The sequence below is a fragment of the Dreissena polymorpha genome, chromosome 12 (genome assembly GCF_020536995.1).
Source record: "Dreissena polymorpha isolate Duluth1 chromosome 12, UMN_Dpol_1.0, whole genome shotgun sequence".
NCBI classification, from domain to species: domain Eukaryota; kingdom Metazoa; phylum Mollusca; class Bivalvia; order Myida; family Dreissenidae; genus Dreissena; species Dreissena polymorpha.
The window spans coordinates 61,442,308-61,460,198 of NC_068366.1; the positions used below are offsets into that span (position 1 = coordinate 61,442,308).

At 36.3% G+C, this 17,891-nt stretch overlaps 1 protein-coding gene across 1 annotated transcript in view; it reads left to right on the forward strand.

Annotated features, from left to right (window-relative positions):
• Positions 1–10,807, forward strand: part of LOC127853409 (uncharacterized) — a 31,401-nt gene extending 20,594 nt beyond the window's left edge. Inside the window, exons 6-7 of the mRNA XM_052387937.1 lie at positions 7,389–7,505; positions 8,057–10,807. Coding sequence (XP_052243897.1) covers positions 7,389–7,505; positions 8,057–8,943 — 1,004 coding nt within the window. The 3' untranslated portion in view covers positions 8,944–10,807. The remainder of the gene's footprint in view (positions 1–7,388; positions 7,506–8,056) is intronic.
• The last annotated feature ends 7,084 nt before the right edge of the window (positions 10,808–17,891 follow it).

The following is a 17,891-nucleotide window of genomic DNA, read 5'->3' on the forward strand; positions in this document are numbered from 1 at the left end:
TTAATAGAGTGTATACATGAACATACTTGTTCAGATGATACTAAAAATAGTTGAGAAAAGTTGGCACAACAATAAGGGTCGCTGCGATTAGTTGATAAAACTGAAGCTGCTTTTTATGATCATTACAGTTTAATTACATTGCATAACATTATCCTTAGTAATCAGGCTAGCTAGCTCAATTGGCAGAATGCTGGACCACAAATCTGAGGATTGCCTGTTTGATTCCCAGCCCACCTTTGATTGTACTAGGGCCATTGTCAGTATGTGTGTTTAGGTCTGGTTTATTACCAGGTATATTGTAAGTTTATTGACTGCCAAGGATTTGCCTTGAATACTGTTGAAAAAAGCAAAAAATCCAAAGAGAAATGCCTGGAATTTTTACTTTTAATATTGCATACATTATTACAAACATGTGTGTAACATAATGAACATCATGTCTCTCTTGTTAGACATAATTTGTATTGTCAACAAAAGTGAGGAAGAATAAGAAATGAAATTGAATTGTGTAGAAATTTCTGTTTTGTAATTTACATGGGGTTCAGGTTGTTTTGCAAATGAAATCATGAGGGAAATAATGAAAAACATTGAATAAAACTAAGACAAGAATGGACTTTTCTTGATTTGTCAGTTGTTTTATTGTATTATGCTACAAAGTGAGGATCATGAAGCGCTACATGTACTAAGTGTGACCTTGCTGTTTTTACTTACTCGAAAGTTAGAAGTAAGTAAATTTGTATTTGTAGATTAAGCCTTATTGATAAACAAGTTTGTTTATATTTCATTTTTTTCTTGTTCCCTTGCAAACAAATGTACCAAATCTTTCAAAGTGTGTGTGTATCAAGTATAATTACAAAAGTGTGACTATTTTCTGAATAAATGCAATGTAAGATTGAAGGCGAATTATGAAAATATATTGGCACATGATATTAGCAAGGAGTTGCATTAATGGTCATTGGTAACGCCAAACTTATTACTGTAAAATAATTATGCCCCCCTTCGAAGAAGAGGGGGTATATTGCTTTGCACATGTCGGTCTGTCGGTCAGTCTGTCGGTCTGTCGGTCGGTCCACCAGGTGGTTTCCGGATGATAACTCAAGAACGGCTGGGCCTAGGATCATGAAACTTCATAGGTACATTGATCATGACTCGCAGATGACCCCTATTGATTTTGAGGTCACTAGGTCAAAGGTCAGGGTCACGGTGATCGGAAATAGTAAAATGGTTTCCGGATGATAAATCAAGAATGCTTAGGCCTAGGATCATGAAACTTGATAGGTAGATTGATCATGACTCGCAGATGACCCCTATTGATTTTCAGGTCACTAGGTCAAAGATCATGGTCACTGTGACCCGAAATAGTAAAATGGTTTCCGGATGATAACTCAAGAATGCTTAGGCCTAGGATCATGAAACTTGATAGGTAGATTGATCATGACTCGCAGATGACCCTTATTGATTTTCAGGTCACTAGGTCAAAGGTCAAGGTCTCAGTGACCCGAAATAGTAAAATGGTTTCCGGATGATAACTCAAGAACGCTCATGCCTAGGATCATGAAACTTCGTAGGTAGATTGATAATGGCTGGCAGATGACCCCTATTGATTGTCAGGTCACTAGGTCAAAGATCAAGGTCACGGTGACCCGAAATAGTAAAATGGATTCCGGATGATAACTCAAGAACGCTTATGCCTTGGATCATGAAACTTGATAGGTAGATTGATCATGACTCGCAGATGACCCCTATTGATTTTCAGGTCACTATATCAAAGGTAAAGGTCACGGTGACCTGAAATAGTAAAATGGTTTCCAGATGATAACTCAAGAACGCTAATGGCTACGATCATGAAACTTCATAGGTACATTGATCATGACTCGCAGATGACCCCTATTGATTTTGAGGTCACTAGGTCAAAGGTCAAGGTCATGGTGACCTGAAATAGTAAAATGGTTTCCGGATGATAACTCAAGAACGCTTATGCCTAGGATCATGAAACTTCATAGGTATATTGATCATGACTCGCAGGTGACCCCTATCGATTTTGAGGTCACTAGGTCAAAGGTCAAGTTAACGGTGACCCGTAATAGTAAAATGATTTCCGGATGATAACTCAAGAACGCTTATTCCTAGGATCATGAAACTTGATAGGTAGATTGATCATGACTCGCAGATGACCCCTATTGATTTTCAGATCACTCTGTCAAAGGTCAAGGTCACGGTGACCCGAAATAGTAAAATGGTTTCCGGATGATAAATCAAGAACGCTTATGACTAGAATCATGAAACTTCATAGGTACATTGATCATGACTGGCAGATGACCCCTATTGATTTTCAGGTCACTAGGTCAAAGGTCAAGGTCACAGTGACAAAAACATACTCACACAATGGCTGTCACTACAACGGAGAGCCCATATGGGGGGCATGCATGTTTTACAAACAGCCCTTGTTTTTATTCCTGTGACATGCATTATCGTTAATAATGTGGGTTGACTGATCAACAAATTAACAAAAGAACACATAAAAAATGTGTAACACAAATCACGTTGTTTTTTTCCAAAATCGGAAATCCTCAAAACTACACCTCCACAAAAAAGTAATTTTATTTTAAAATCCACCAAATAACATGCCCACAAATACAAATGAATGTACACTATAAGAATAGTATCATTAGTCTAGAATGCAGGAGTTCTCTGATTGCATGGTCTCATTACAGCAGGTTTAGTGCATGACTTAAGCAAATGCATGCAACTTCTTGGAATATTGCAATACCTAAATATATTAGTGTCATTACATAACTTCAGTTGGTGGTCATTGCTTGAGTGCAAATGTTCACTGATTTTGGCTGTGAAAATGTCAGAAATTGCTAGCTTCCAAATTGTTAGCTCTATGAAATAAAACATGAAATGTGTTTGTCAGAAACACTATGTCCCCTACTGTGCCGCTTTGAAGCTATATATATCACCTTTGACCTTTTAGGATGACCTTGACCTTTCACCACTCAAAATGTGCAGCTCCATGAGATACACATGCATGCCAAATATCAAGTTGCTATCTTCAATATTGCAAAAGTTATGGCAAAAGTTAAAGTTTGACGCAAACACACAAACAAACAAACAAACCAACAGACAGGGCAAAACAATATGTCCCCCACTATAGTGGTGGGGGACATACAAATCTTTAAAAAGGTATTAGGAATTTAAAAATTGCTATTGATTCGCAACTGAGATGTCTATTATTCATAATTTTAGCCCAACTATGGAAAAAACAGTCTTATTGTATGTGCATAAATTGTTTCCCAGATAAGCCTGTGGAGTCTGCAGGGCTTATCAGGGGCAACTCTTACCTTTGTTTTCTATGTTGGGCTTAAAAAGAAGGCTCTTCTCAGCAATAATCCAGTTAAGCTGAAAGCCCTGTTTTCCGTCAGCAAGAATTCAGTTAAGCTGAAAGCCCTGTTTTCCCTTAGCAAGAATCCAGTTAAGCTGACTGCCCTGTTTTCCCTCAGGAAGAATCCAGTTAAGCTGAAAGCCCTGTTTACCATCAGCAAGAATCCAGTTAAGCTGAAAGCTCTGTTTTCCCCCAGCAAGAATCCAGTTAAGCTGAAAGCACTGTTTTCCCTCAGCAAGAATCCAGTTAAGCTGAAAGCCCTGTTTTCCCCCAGCAAGAATCCAGTTAAGCTGAAAGCACTGTTTTCCCTCAGCAAGAATCCAGTTAAGCTGAAAGCCCTGTTTACCATCAGCAAGAATCCAGTTAAGCTGAAAGCACTGTTTTTCCAGATTGAGGCTCATTTCTTGAAACCTTTTACAGGCTTTATTTTTTGGTAATGGCATACAATGCTGGTTTTCAAACATAATTTGTAAATCCATATTTGAAACAATTCTGTTACCGAACTTAAATTTAAAATCCCAGAAATGTTTTGATCATTATATGTAGATAAGTAGATTAAAAATTGATTCAAGTGAACATACTCTACAATTTCTGTACACAAATTAATTTTTTTAATTCTCAAGAGCATAAATAATGATTGATCCTCATTTCTAGATTTTTATTTGTTCCCTTTGTCAATAAATCAGACCAAAATAATCTGAAAAACAAGGAAGATATGTTACTCATTAATCTGACCTTTTCTATGGAGGGACAAATTTAATTTACTAATCAGGAAGAGCGTGGTTGTTATTCTTTATTTAGAAACCGTTAATTGAGTGCTGCGACTTCTGGAGTAGACTTACTGTCATACTTCTCTCTTTACAAACATTGATGATCATTTACTTTGTTGTGATAAAATTAGCCATTGCATGGTATTTGCATAGTTGTCAGAAACATTCACTTGGAGTTTGATAAATATAGGAAAACATCTTTGATCATAAAAGGTTCAGGTTGCTGTAAAAAGGGGCAGGCAGCTGCTAAAATGGGGCAGGTTGATGCTAAAATGGGACAGAATGCTGCTAAAAAAAAGGGACAGGGTGCTGCTAAAAAGGGGCAGAATGCTGCTAAAAAGGGACAGGGGCTGCTAAAAAGGGGCAGAATGATGCTATAAAGGGACAGGGTGCTGCTGAAAAGGGGCAGAATGCTGCTAAAAAGGGACAGGGTGCTGCTATAAAGGGACAGGGTGCTGCTATAAAGGGACAGGGTGATGCTATAAAGGGACAGGGTGATGCTATAAAGGGACAGGGTGCTGCTATAAAGGGACAGGGTGCTGCTATAAAGGGACAGGGTGATGCTATAAAGAGACAGGTTGATGCTATAAAGGGACAGGGTGCTGCTAAAAAGGGGCAGAATGCTGCAAAAAAAGGGACAGGGTGCTGCTAAAAAGGGGCAGAATGCTGCTAAAAAGGACAGAGTGCTGCTAATAGAGTCAGGGTGCTGCTAAAAAGGAACAGGGTGCTGCTAAAAAGGGACAGAATGATGCTCAAAGGGGCAGAATGCTGCTTAAAATGGACATGGTGCTGCTAAAAAGGGACAGGGTGCTGCTGAAATGGGGCAGGCTGATGCTAAAAAGGGGCAGAATGCTGCTAAAAAAGAACAGGCTGATGCTAAAAAGGGGCAGAATGCTGCTTAAAAATGACAGGCTGATGCTAAAAAGGGACATGCTGATGCTATAAGGGACAGAATGCTGCTTTAAATGGGCAGTCTGATGCTTAAAAGGTACAGGATGCTGCTAAAATGGGACAGGCTTATGCTAAAAATGGACAGGCTGATGCTAAAAAGGGACAGGGTGCTGCTAAAAAGGGGCAGAATGCTGCTAAAAAGGGACAGGGTGATGCTATAAAGAGACAGGGTGCTGCTAAAAAGGGGCAGAATGCTGCTAAAAAGGGACAGGGTGCTGCTAAAAAGGGGCAGAATGCTGCTAAAATGGGACAGAATGCTGCTAAAAAGGGACAGGGTGATGCTATAGAGACAGGGTGCTGCTAAAAAGAGACAGGGTGCTGCTAAAAAGGGGCAGAATGCTGCTAAAAAGGGACAGAATGCTGCTAAAAAGGGACAGGGTCCTGCTAAAAATGGGCAGAATGCTGCTAAAATGGGGCAGAATGCTGCTAAAAAGGGACAGGGTCCTGCTAAAAATGGGGCAGAATGCTGCTAAAATGGGGCAGAATGCTGCTAAAAAGGGACAGGGTGATGCTATAAAGAGACAGGGTGCTGCTAAAAAGGGACAGGGTGCTGCTAAAAAGGGGCAGAATGCTGCTAAAAAGGGACAGGGTGCTGCTAAAATGGGGCAGAATGCTGCTAAAAAGGGACAGGGTGCTGCTAAAAAGGGACAGGGTGCTGCTAAAAAGGGGCAGAATGCTGCTAAAAAGGGACAGAATGCTGCTAAAAAGGGACAGGGTCCTGCTAAAAATAAGCAGAATGCTGCTAAAAAGGGGCAGAATGCTGCTAAAAAGGGACAGGGTCCTGCTAAAAATGGGCAGAATGCTGCTAAAATGGGGCAGAATGCTGCTAAAAAGGGACAGGGTGATGCTATAAAGAGACAGGGTGCTGCTAAAAAGGGACAGGGTGCTGCTAAAAAGGGGCAGAATGCTGCAAAAAAGGGACAGGGTGCTGCTAAAATGGGGCAGAATGCTGCTAAAATGGGGCAGAATGCTGCTAAAAAGGGACAGGGTGCTGCTAAAAAGGGACAGAATGCTGCTAAAAAGGGACAGGGTGCTGCTAAAATGGGGCAGAATGCTGCTAAAGAGGGCAGGTTGCTGCTTAAAAGGTACAGGGTCTGTCCTGCTTAAAATTGGCATGTAGCTGCTAAAAAAGGGAAGGATGATGCTTAAAGGGTCGTGGTGCTGTGGAAAAGCCACAGGGTGTTTCTAAAAAGGGAAAGGGTGCTTTTAAAAAGAGTTGCAGTTCTTCTAAAATGGACAGGGTGCTGCTAAAAAAGGCCAGGTCATTGCTTAAAAGGGTCAAGGTGTTGCTAAAAAGGGTCAGGGTGTTGCTAAAAAGGGCGGAATGCTGCTAAAAAGGACAGAAAGCTGCTAAAACGGGCAGAATGCTGTTTAAAAATAGTCAGGTTGCTTCTCAAAAGGGCAGACAACTGCTAAAAAAGGACAAGATGCTGCAAAAAAGGTGCAGAGTGCTGCTAAAAAAGGGCAGAATGCTATTAAAAAGGCAAAATTCTGCTTTAAAAAAGGACCAGGTCGCTGCTAAAAAGGGGCACAACACAATTCCAAACCAGTCTAGCAATATTTTTATTATGTCCCCCACCACTATAGTGGGGGACATATTGTTTTTGCCCTGTCTGTTGGTTGGTTTGTTTGCTCCAACTTTAACATTTTGCCATAACGTTTGCAATATTGAAGATAGCATCTTCATATTTGGCATGCATGCGTATCTAATGGAGCTGCACATTTTGAGTGGTTAAAGGTCAAGGTCATCTTCCAAGGTCAAAAGTCAAAAAAACAAATCCAAGGGAAGTTATAAGCTTTAAAGGGAGGTAATTATCTGTAAGTGCCAAATGATTTTTTTCAATAAATCAAAGCGGCGCAGTAGGGGACATAGTGTTTCTGACAAACACATATCTTGTTCTTATAATGTAAAAAATCTAGGGACTTTAATCTTCTAACTATTATAAAAATGTTTTTAAAATGTATCTATACATTTCCCATTGAATTTTGCAAACATATTGTAAATTTCAACATATTTTGTATTAGTTTCGGGACCAACCTATAGAGGCAGAAGGGGTGATATAAAAATTGCTAATAAAGAATTTCCCTACATCATGAAATCTTGGGGTTTACTTCATTGTCAACCAACACAACTTTTGAGAGAAGAATGTTAGGTACAAAATAATAGGAGGAACAGTTCAATAGTGGCATACCATACATGCCATTTGTTTGAGAGCATCCATGACTTCCATCCCACAGTCCAGGAAATTGGTCAAACGTTTTGAAAATCTGTTCTTTTGTTGCAGGCACAATCCAGCAAGCCAAGCAAAAATGTCTGGAGATAGTTCACAGCCTCGAGGTACGAGACATCAAGTCCTTTATAAACTGGATGAAGACATTCGAAGCCAAGCATGGGCCCTCAGGTAACAAGATGGTCTCTACCTATGTTAATTGTGTCAATGTTATGAATGAACTCGGCCTACATTGAGAAAAAGTACCTATGGAAATTTCAACAGTTAAGGGCCTTGGACTTAATAAATTTTATTAAAATGTGTGTAGCTTTAAAGCGCAGTAGGGGGCATCGTTTTTCACAATTACAGGTCTTGTTGTAAAACATTTTATGTTTATTGGGCCAAAGATAATTTGAACATGATTGTATTTACTGATCTTGAAATTCCAGTTTTTCTATACAAGGTTCCAAACGAATGTCTACGGTGATTTCTAATGTACTTGCTCTCTTTATATTGCTCACTTAGAAGTAGAAATAGTAGAACTTGACTTGTTTGTTTTTTTCTGGTGAAGGTGTCTTTCTAATGACTTTGAGGTATTTTTTTCTGACCAGCACTAAGGGAGCATTTTTAAAATCTTCCTCAAAGACACAAACATGCGGATTTTACTCAGGAAACTCTAAGGCTTTTGATGCATTGGAGCTAAATAGTGAATGGTCCAAGTTAACATTTCCATTCTATTTCAGGCCTGATGGTCACCTGTCAGCCAGTCAATGCTGGAGAGGCCCAGATGACCCCAGACTATGCCCGTACATTGGACAGTTCTGTTGCTAACGGTTACACAGACCCCACTCGGAAACCGGCCCAGCGCACTGACAGCCAGCAAAAGATGCAGGTCTTTACGGATTTTGAGGCCAAAGATCTGGAGTTTGACTGTATTGGTGATACTTTCTGTTGTACATCTGATGTTTCACCGGTCAAGATAACCATTCCTGCTCAGGATACGGTACTCTTGACTGGTTTGCAACAGAATACGCAGGTCCTCATCCATAGGAAGAACGACGAGAAACAGTCTTCAATAGATATCAAGTACATGCCCTTGCACATGAGGGTTCTTATGTCATCGGAGAACTACACTCTTCAAGATGTCGAGACAGTCGTACTGAAAAAGCAAAAGGATGGGCCACAGTTTGCACCGGAAATGACCAGGTCAAATTACTTTAAGGAAGACAAGTCTATTCCGATGAAAAAGCGTATCGTCTTGGACCAAGAATCCCAGAATCTGTCAAGTCAATGTAATGGTTCCCCCCAGCAATCTTTCTGCCAGTCTCACTCCCCTCCCTCTCACAGTTTCCCCCATCACACCTCCCCCTACATGGCCCATGCCAGTTATCCCACCACCGGCCACCCCCAGGCAAGTATCGCAAATACCGCTGCCCTTAATTATCACATGGCCCCTGGTCCACCCCAGATGCTGGGATCCTTAACACAGGGAATTCCCGCCATCCCGAAGTACCGAGAGAGATTCCCTGATGGATGGGGGTATACACCTTTACAGAAACGCCAAAAGTTTGGCATGCAACATAATGGTAATGGCAAAGATGGCCCTCTCGATTTGATCAAGCCTTCATAAGATCTTGGTTTTTAAACTGCATATCACTGTGTTTAGTATGTAAATTTTAAGTGTAGTTGTAAAATATTTTCTTTCGGCACAGTCATACTTGCACATTTTGGTTTGGAATTATTAAAATTTGTTGGCATTTACATAAAATATATGCTTCTTTGAAAGCAATAACAGATAGTTTGGTTAAAAGAAGATTCTTTTTAGCTCATCTATTTTTTGAAAAAAATTATGAGCTATTGTCATCACCTTGGCGTCGGCGTCCGGTTAAGTTTTGCGTTTAGGTCCACTTTTCTCTAAAGTATCAATGCTATTGCATTCAAACTTGGTACACTTACTTACTATCATGAGGGGACTGGGCAGGCAAAGTTAGATAACTCTGGGGTGCATTTTGACAGAATTATGTGCCCTTTTTATACTTAGAAAATTGAAAATTTTGTTTAAGTTTTGTGTTTAGGTCCATTTTATTCCTTAAGTATCAAAGCTATTGCTTTCATACTTGCAACACTTACTAACTATCATAAGGGGACTGTGCAGGCAAAGTTATGTAACTCTGACTGGCATTTTACTTACTATCATGAGGGGACTGGGCAGGCAAAGTTAGATAACTCTGGCATGCATTTTGACAGAATCATGTGCCCTTTTTATACTTAGAAAATTGAAAATTTGGTTAAGTTTTGTGTTTACAGTGTTTTTTTTCACTTATAGGGGAATGGTGGCGGGGCCCGTCCAAAGGGGAAAAAATGCGTTGTTTTTTAGGAAAAAGGGAAAATTAAAAATTCACTTGTTTATATGTAATGTCTTATGATATTTATGATATTAATACACATGTTTGTATAAATATAATATTCACAGCCGAATGTCTTTGTCCTTTTTCTTAAAATTAAGATATATATCAATGATTTTTTCAACATTAGTTTCAGACAGTTCAGCCTTCATGCACAGTCCCAGTTTTCTTAGCCATTTTGAGTCTAATTGGCATCTTTTAAATCGATAAAATGGCATATTTGAGCATGTTTTATCAATAAAATGAACCAAATTTGAATGATTTATTCAACAAAAATTGACACAATATAGATACATCAGGCTTTTTCCTGGCCATTTTGGGAGAAAAATGCAATTTATGTGAAAAGTCCACTGATTTGGGAAAAATTATTTAATATAACTCTTTATAATAATTCAAAATAATATAAATCAGAGTTAAATACTTTGTTAGTTGTTTATGAAAAAAAAAATTGAGATATATTTATCATGATTATGAGACAGTTCTTAAAAAAAAAAAAAATTGCCATAAAAAAACAACACTGGTTTAGGTCCACTTTATTCCTACAGTATCAAAGCTATTGCTTTCATACTTATGAACACTTATTAACTATCATAAGGGGACTGTGCAGGCAAGTTATGTAACTCTGACTGGCATTTGGACAGAATTATGGGCCCTTTATACTTAGAAAATTGAAAATTTGGTTAAGTTTTGTGTTTTGGTCACCTTAACCCCTAAAGTTATATCATAGATATTGCTTTCATACTTGGAACACTCGCAAACTACATGTATCATAAGGGTACAGTAAAAGGACAAGTTGCATAACTCTGGTTGTCATGTTTACGGAATTATAGCCCTTTTTTACTTAATAACTTTGAATATATGGTTAAATTTTGTGTTTCGATCCACTTCACTTCTAAAGTATCAAGGCTATTGCTTTCAAACTTCAAATACTTTCATGCTATCACGAGGTTACTGTACCTGGCAAGTTGAATTTTACCTTGACCTTTGAATGACCTTGACTCAAGGTCAAATTATTAAATTTTGCTAAAATTGCCATAATTTCTTTATTTATGATTAGATTGATACTTTGACAAAACTACTCTTACCTGACATACCACAATAGACTCCACCCAAACCCCCGTGCCCTCCCCCCCCCTTTCCCCCCGAAACCCCCCCCCTTATTTTTTTATTTTTTTTAAGATCATCTCACAAATGACCACCACACCTTCACACTATACCCCCCCCCCCCACCCCATCCCCAATTTTTTTTTTTTAAACGGTTAAAAAACACAAATATTTATTTGTATTATTTTATTTTTGAAAAACCGTCCAACCATCACACCCAAGAATCCCCTCCCCACCCCCCCCCCCCCCCCTCACCTCCCGAAAAAAAGAAGAATTTTATATATTTTTTTGGCATTTTTTTCCGCATTTTTGGAAGATAATGTCATAAATGTCCACACCCCCACACTATACACCCCTCTTCACTCTACCCCTCCCTCCTTTGTGATTGAAATTGAGAGTCCCTTCACCTTTAAAAGAAAATAGATGAGCGGTCTGCACCCGCAAGGCGGTGCTCTTGTTTATGTATGATATTACCCTACCTTTGTTGTTTTTATGTGCCCCTGGTAGTGTGGCATATAGAAGTCTGTCCATCTGTCTGTCTTTCCGCTGGCATTCAGTTTTCTGGTTATATTTGGTATATGAGTCTATCTACATGACCTTCAGATGAAGTGTGAGTTTCGTTTCAGTCCATTGATTTCTGGCAAAGTTATGGACATTGGACTTCGAATTTTTTTCTAAAATAACCATTTTCTGGAGGGTTTTTTTACGCAACGCTTTCAGATATTGAGCTGATTTTTGGAATGTAAGTCTACCTACATGACATACAGATAATGTGTGAATTTCGTTCCGGTCCACTGATCTTTGGTAAAGTTATTTGCCTTGGACGCAATTTTTTTCTGGATAATAACCATTTTTGGGAGTTTTTTTTACGAAGGCTTTAATCTATGTAGCTTTTTTTTTTTTACATGAGTCTTTCTGCATGACTTACAGATGAAGTGTGAGTTTCTATCCGGTATATTGATTTTTGGCAAAGTTAAGGGTCTTGGACTTTATCAATTTTATAAAAATGTGGCTTCAAAGTGCAGAAGGGGGCATCATTTTTTCACAATTACAAGTCTTGTTGTAAAATATTTTATGTTTTTTGGGCCAAAGATAATTTGTACATGATTGTTTTTATTGATCTCGAAATTCCAATATTTCTATACAAGGTTCCAAACGAATGTCTACGGTGATTTCTAATGTACTTGTTCTCTTTATATTGCTCACTTGGAAGTAGATATAGTAGAACTTGACATGTTGTTTTTTGTTTTATTCTTTGTTTGAAATCCGTTCCTGTGAAATTTGTTGATCGAAAATGGTTGGTTTTGTCAAAATCATGGAGATTATTTTTAATTGTCATTATTTCATTGTTTTCATGTTACATATCCTATCTCGCCATTGTCATCTTTTCTCATGTTGTTAATTCACAGTTGTTAGGTATGTTATATTATGTATTATTGCGTATACATTGCAATTGTTAGCTTGGTTTTGTTTTGTTTTGATACTTATAACAATTTGTTGTTGTTTTACTTGCGCATAAATCTTATATTTACAGAAGGGAACTATGTGCTAATTTTCTATACATGGAACTATAACCTATATGTCCTTGTCATTTAATTTTAGCCTTTCAAAGCTAATTTTGAGTCCAAAATAGCTTCAAGTAAAAAATGAAATTAAAAAACAATATTGACATTTTATGCACCTTTGAACATTTTCTGGCGAATAATTCTATTTTTAATGGCCGAATGTTAAGTTACATTAAATGTGCTTTTCATTTTTAATATCAATTGAGATAAACGATGTTGAATGGTAAAAAACAGATCAACTTTTGGTAAATGTCTACTTTTTGTACAAGGAAAAGGGTATTAAAATGACGGATATTTATCATAAGTGATAATCTTGAAATCATGTTGATTTTGAACACATCTCTTATAGCCATTTAGTGAACAAATCATTTGCAAAATCAGTGTACATGTAAATGCTTAAGCAGGGTTTATTGGCTAGAAAACAAATATGACATTATACCCATGGGATTTGTAGATTTTCTTCCGTTGTAAATTTTTAGTGGCGTGGGTTAATATTTTTTTTTTCATTGTGTCTACTGTTTTATTAGTATAATACAAAGTTAATAGGGGGAGGGGGGGGGTATATTGAAATCACCATTGATGTCCGTCTGTCCATCTGCTGTATTTCTGTTTTTGAGTTTTTCTAGCTCTGAGTGGTTGCCCTGTGTTTATTTCCGTACTTTAATTTTGTCTGCCGCATACCTTGAAAACTTAAACAGGTATCCACTTTAAACATAATAAGTATATTCATCCCACTGATGGGTTGTTAATTTTACAGGATCCATAAGTGTGGCTTTCATATTTTTATGGCAATTGCCCTTCATTAGTTTTATATTTAAATTTTGATGGAAAATTATGATAGGTACCAAATTCAATTTTGATATTTCTTAATTGTTCAATAAGGGGAAGTGCAGTGCATAAGAACCATAACTCCTGCATTCATTCTTTCACAGTTATTTCCCATGTGAATGTTCATGCTGGATACATGTATATAATGACTAAAATATACTGTATCAAGATGAGACTAAATAGGTAGGAAGCTTGGATTGTTAGGAAGCCAGGTCTTAAAGCTAGGCTGCAGTTGCCATCTGACAAAGTGGTTTGCTGGGGATATTTTCCATGCATGACAGTGACAGTTCTTGTCACATGTATTGAACACAACTGACAAACAATTCAATGGCCATTAAAAATGGGTACAATGTATTCTGCAGTGAGGATTACACTATGCAAATTGCATTTCAATCCTAATAATTTTATCTAATAGTATTTGTATTTGTTTGATTGTTCACAAGTTGGACACTTGTTGTTTTTGGTGATTGATACAAAACATTTGTAAAGGTGAAACTGACATTTTTCTAGGTGTACATTTTTGCATCATGTCTCAGATTTTTAGCTTCATATTTTTGTACAGAAAATTTGTTAATAAAAATTATTGTTATATACAGTATTATGTATATTATCATTGTGCTTTGTTCATATTTTTACTTTGTGTATTTTTGTTATTTCATTAACATTTTGATGTTCTGTTTTTCTTGTTGATATAATGTTGATATAATGTTGCAAACATAACATGCTCTTTGACTCAGCTTTACTTCTTGCAGTTATTTTTAAGCTGCAAGCAACGATGCACAGAACTGAATTTGTTAAAACTGTATTAAAAACTATCTTCATAAGTTCAATTCATGCTGTTAAATAGGACATTATCATGGGTTGAGTTAAGGGACTTTTTTTTAAACATTCTGTGCTTGGAAGAAAGCTATTACTTAATTTGTTTAGTTTCATTAAGCAAAGACTATTTTTACAAAAGCAAACTACACATACTCTTAGAACTCTTGCCCTTTTACAATAACAATAGTCTTTAAAGTAATATAAATTTAAAACTTTGAAAAGGGTTAACAAAAAAATCATACTTCTCTGAGTATCATTTGTCAAAATTTACAAATTACTCTATGATTAAAATGAATAATTATTGCCATTCATCTTGTGCATTGATTTTCAAACTGGCTACTCCACAAGGTGGGGTTGCTCTCAACAGTACATTGTGCAATGGAGTTTGTTTGTTGGTCACTTTTGTGTGTTGTTTCCTCCATGTACTTAAGATTACCCAGGAAAATGGGTAGGTTAACTTACATCTGCTGTGTGACTGAAATTCTGTTGAAAACAGTAAATAATATAAACAAACAAAGACAAACTGTTATAATACTGAAATACTGTTGAAGCAGTAAATAATCAAGAAACAAAAACAACAACCACTCCATTCTCCCACTCACAGCACGAGCCCACACACAATGTAAACAATTTTCACCAAAAATAAACATCTTGAAAGTGAATCCATGGTGCAAAATGTGTCTTATCTGTCCAATCCTAGACGTAAATAATGCAGTATTTCTAGGATCTAGAAGACCTGATGTCATGTAGCTATTACACAAAGGGACCTCATACATTTTGAAAAACACTACCAAAGAAGCACGTCTGTCTGTTACTAAGAGTATTTTGGTGAGAATTGTGTGAACAACAGGATGATATAGGTATACAAACAGCACAGATTGTGTTAATATCTTGATGATCCCCCCTGAAGAATTCCTCAAAGTTTCCATCCTCAGGTCTTTGGGATTGCCTTTGTTTACCTTGATACTTTTGTTCGGTTTAGTTCTAATATAAATATTTATATAAAGTTCTTATATAAATATTTATATAACTATAAAAATTGTATCAGGTTGGATAAACATTCAATGTCCAAAGTTTTCTTAAAAGTTGATATTTCAAGAAACTTTCGTTTAAAATATTTGTGTGACTTATTATATTTTTTCAAAGTGGTTAAAATGTTGGGGAGGGGCGAATACCTAGGAAAACCTTTACTCTATGTTCATAACTCGTGACAATAAATATGGTTGATTATTTTGCATTCTTGTTAAATGCTTTTGCTGTTATATTTACTGGTAGTTATATAAGTATTTGATTGAAATCCAATTTTAGTTTTTACCTAAGGTGGACTTTGTTTAAAAAAAATGTTATATTTGTTAGGTTAAAATTGATCAGTATTGAAATGTTCTGATCTTTGTTGAATGCATTACTCTACATAATTGAACTATTTCCTGTAAACAAGAAATTTGTCCTCTCATTTCCTGTCAACAAACAGTTTGTTTTGTCTTTGTTGGTACTTTAAATATATGCAGTATAATATTCGTACAATATGCTCAGATGGTACATGTCTGGATGACAGATTGAGGGATCACATGATTTATCCCCGAGAAGGTTACATAACTTTGGAAATGGTCCTGAAATAATTGCTATGGCCATTCTCCTCCTACATCTGATTGCAGTTGGTTAGTTATCAGTGACTGGCATAAGTACCAGGTATGTGCATAAACGCTTTACCACTTAGATACATATTCTGACGTATTTGTAGTCCCTTAGAAAGTTAAATTTAATTAAATACTTCATACTAAATTAAGTTTAAAGGCTTCATTTCTAACCCGTAGATACTGATGAGCAGCTGTTCTGGTTTTATGCTGGTTGCATAAGCCATTTCTACTTTGCTTCTGGGTGGGGAAGGGTTAAATACTTGTAAACCACTTAACCCAGGTAAAGTGTGAGTTGGTAAACTGACCGCCAGTATATGACTGAAATACTGTTAAAAAATGGCAAACAATCCAACAATTCAATACAAAAAAACAGCATACTTAGTTTTCTGTTTAAGTATTGTTGTTGATATTAAAGTGCTTTAATGTTGTTTTACATATTAATGTTCTGACGTAAACTGTATTTATTTGTTCTTATATTTTGTAGACAGATTTTTTATTGTGATGTGATTTTGATGTTGTATTGCTGTTGTATTTTTGAGGCACAAGATGTAACATGTTGCCCTTTTTACATAATTGTCACATTAGATTTTTGCATCACAAATCAGCCCAATGTAAAAAATTTATCATTGTAACTTACGAAAAAGATTTTACAAATTACTAGTGTTCGTCAGTTACATTTTTTAATATAGTAAGGTGTAACAATGGTTTTACATTTTAACTAGTTGCTATGCAAGTAAGTTAAAATATATTCCAGCTATATCATAAAACTTGATATAAAGTATTACTGAAAGGCAAGATTGTCCAATGGCACCAACAAAAAATTCAAGAACTTACTGATGTTCTGATGAGTTGGATATGGATTCCTTTACCTATTGTAAAGCACTACAGACTTTTGCTGGATCATTTGAAATCTTGTCTTCATCATGCTTACATGTACAAATGAGCCTTGTATTGGGAAAACTAGGTTTAATGCATGTGCCTAAAGTGTTGTCCCAGATCAGCCTGTGCATTTTGCACAGGCTAATCAGGGATTTCCATTTTTATGGATTTTTGTGTTTGAAGGAAGTATTTTCTTAGAAAGAAAAACAGTTACGGCAAAAATTGTTGTCCCTGATAAGCCTGTGGGGACTGCACAGGCAAATCTGGGATGATTCTTTGCACAAATGCATTAAGTCCAGTTTTCCCAGAACTAGGCTCAGATTATGAAATCCTTGCTTTAATTTACCAAGAATCTTATTATTTTTAGTGTTTTGTTTTGTTTCTTTGTCTGTATTATTATTTGAAGTCACAATATTGTTTAATGATATTGCATTTGATTGTCTCTTGTGAAAAAGGTTATTTTGAAATCCAGAGTACTTTGCTGTAAAAAAAACATGATCGCTATAAAGAAAAAACATGTTTTGAAACATGTGCTTTTGGTAAACAGCTTTGATTTTCCTAGAAGTAAACATATGGTATTTTTCACTAATCAATCTTGTAGAAGGAGGTTTATAAAAATCTATTCATTGACAATACAAAAATAGCCTGATACTAAGATATGATTTATTATTCTTAAGAGGCTCTTCTCTACTTTTCAATGAAGTTTGTCATGTTATGTAAGCTTAATAACTTCAAATACTATTCAATGTACCGGATAGTTTTTCTTGTAGAATCATAATTATTCACTAACAATTTTTTTTTAAAGAAAGTAAATCAAGTATATGGATAAAACAAACAGAAAAGTTTTACCCCAATAGCACAGGCAGCTTGTATTATCCATGCTTGTTTTGTTGTTCATTAAGATACTTTCAGCTCCAAAGTGTATGTTTGAGTGTTAGAAATGTGAAGCATTATAACTCTACCAAAGAAAAATCACTTAATGATATATTGACAGATTTAGCTGAGACAAGAAAAGTTACATGATTTTGACCCCTGACACTTGCTTGCTAAGCAAAACCCCTTACCCTACAGTGTTTAATGGATATCTTTTCCAAGAAATTATTCATCCAATTTTTTGAACGGGAGATGGTAAATTATGAAATTATCAGGACTTTAAGTATTGTATTTTTACTCATTGATGATATTGTCTGTTTAAAGGTATGTGGCGGTCATTCATAGGCCAGTTTTTAAATTTAAATAGATAATGTGTTTTTTAAGGCATGTTCATGTTTTTAATAAGAACTCATAACATATGTAATTTACCAGTTCCTTAACAATATTTTTAGTGTTTTTTACATTTTC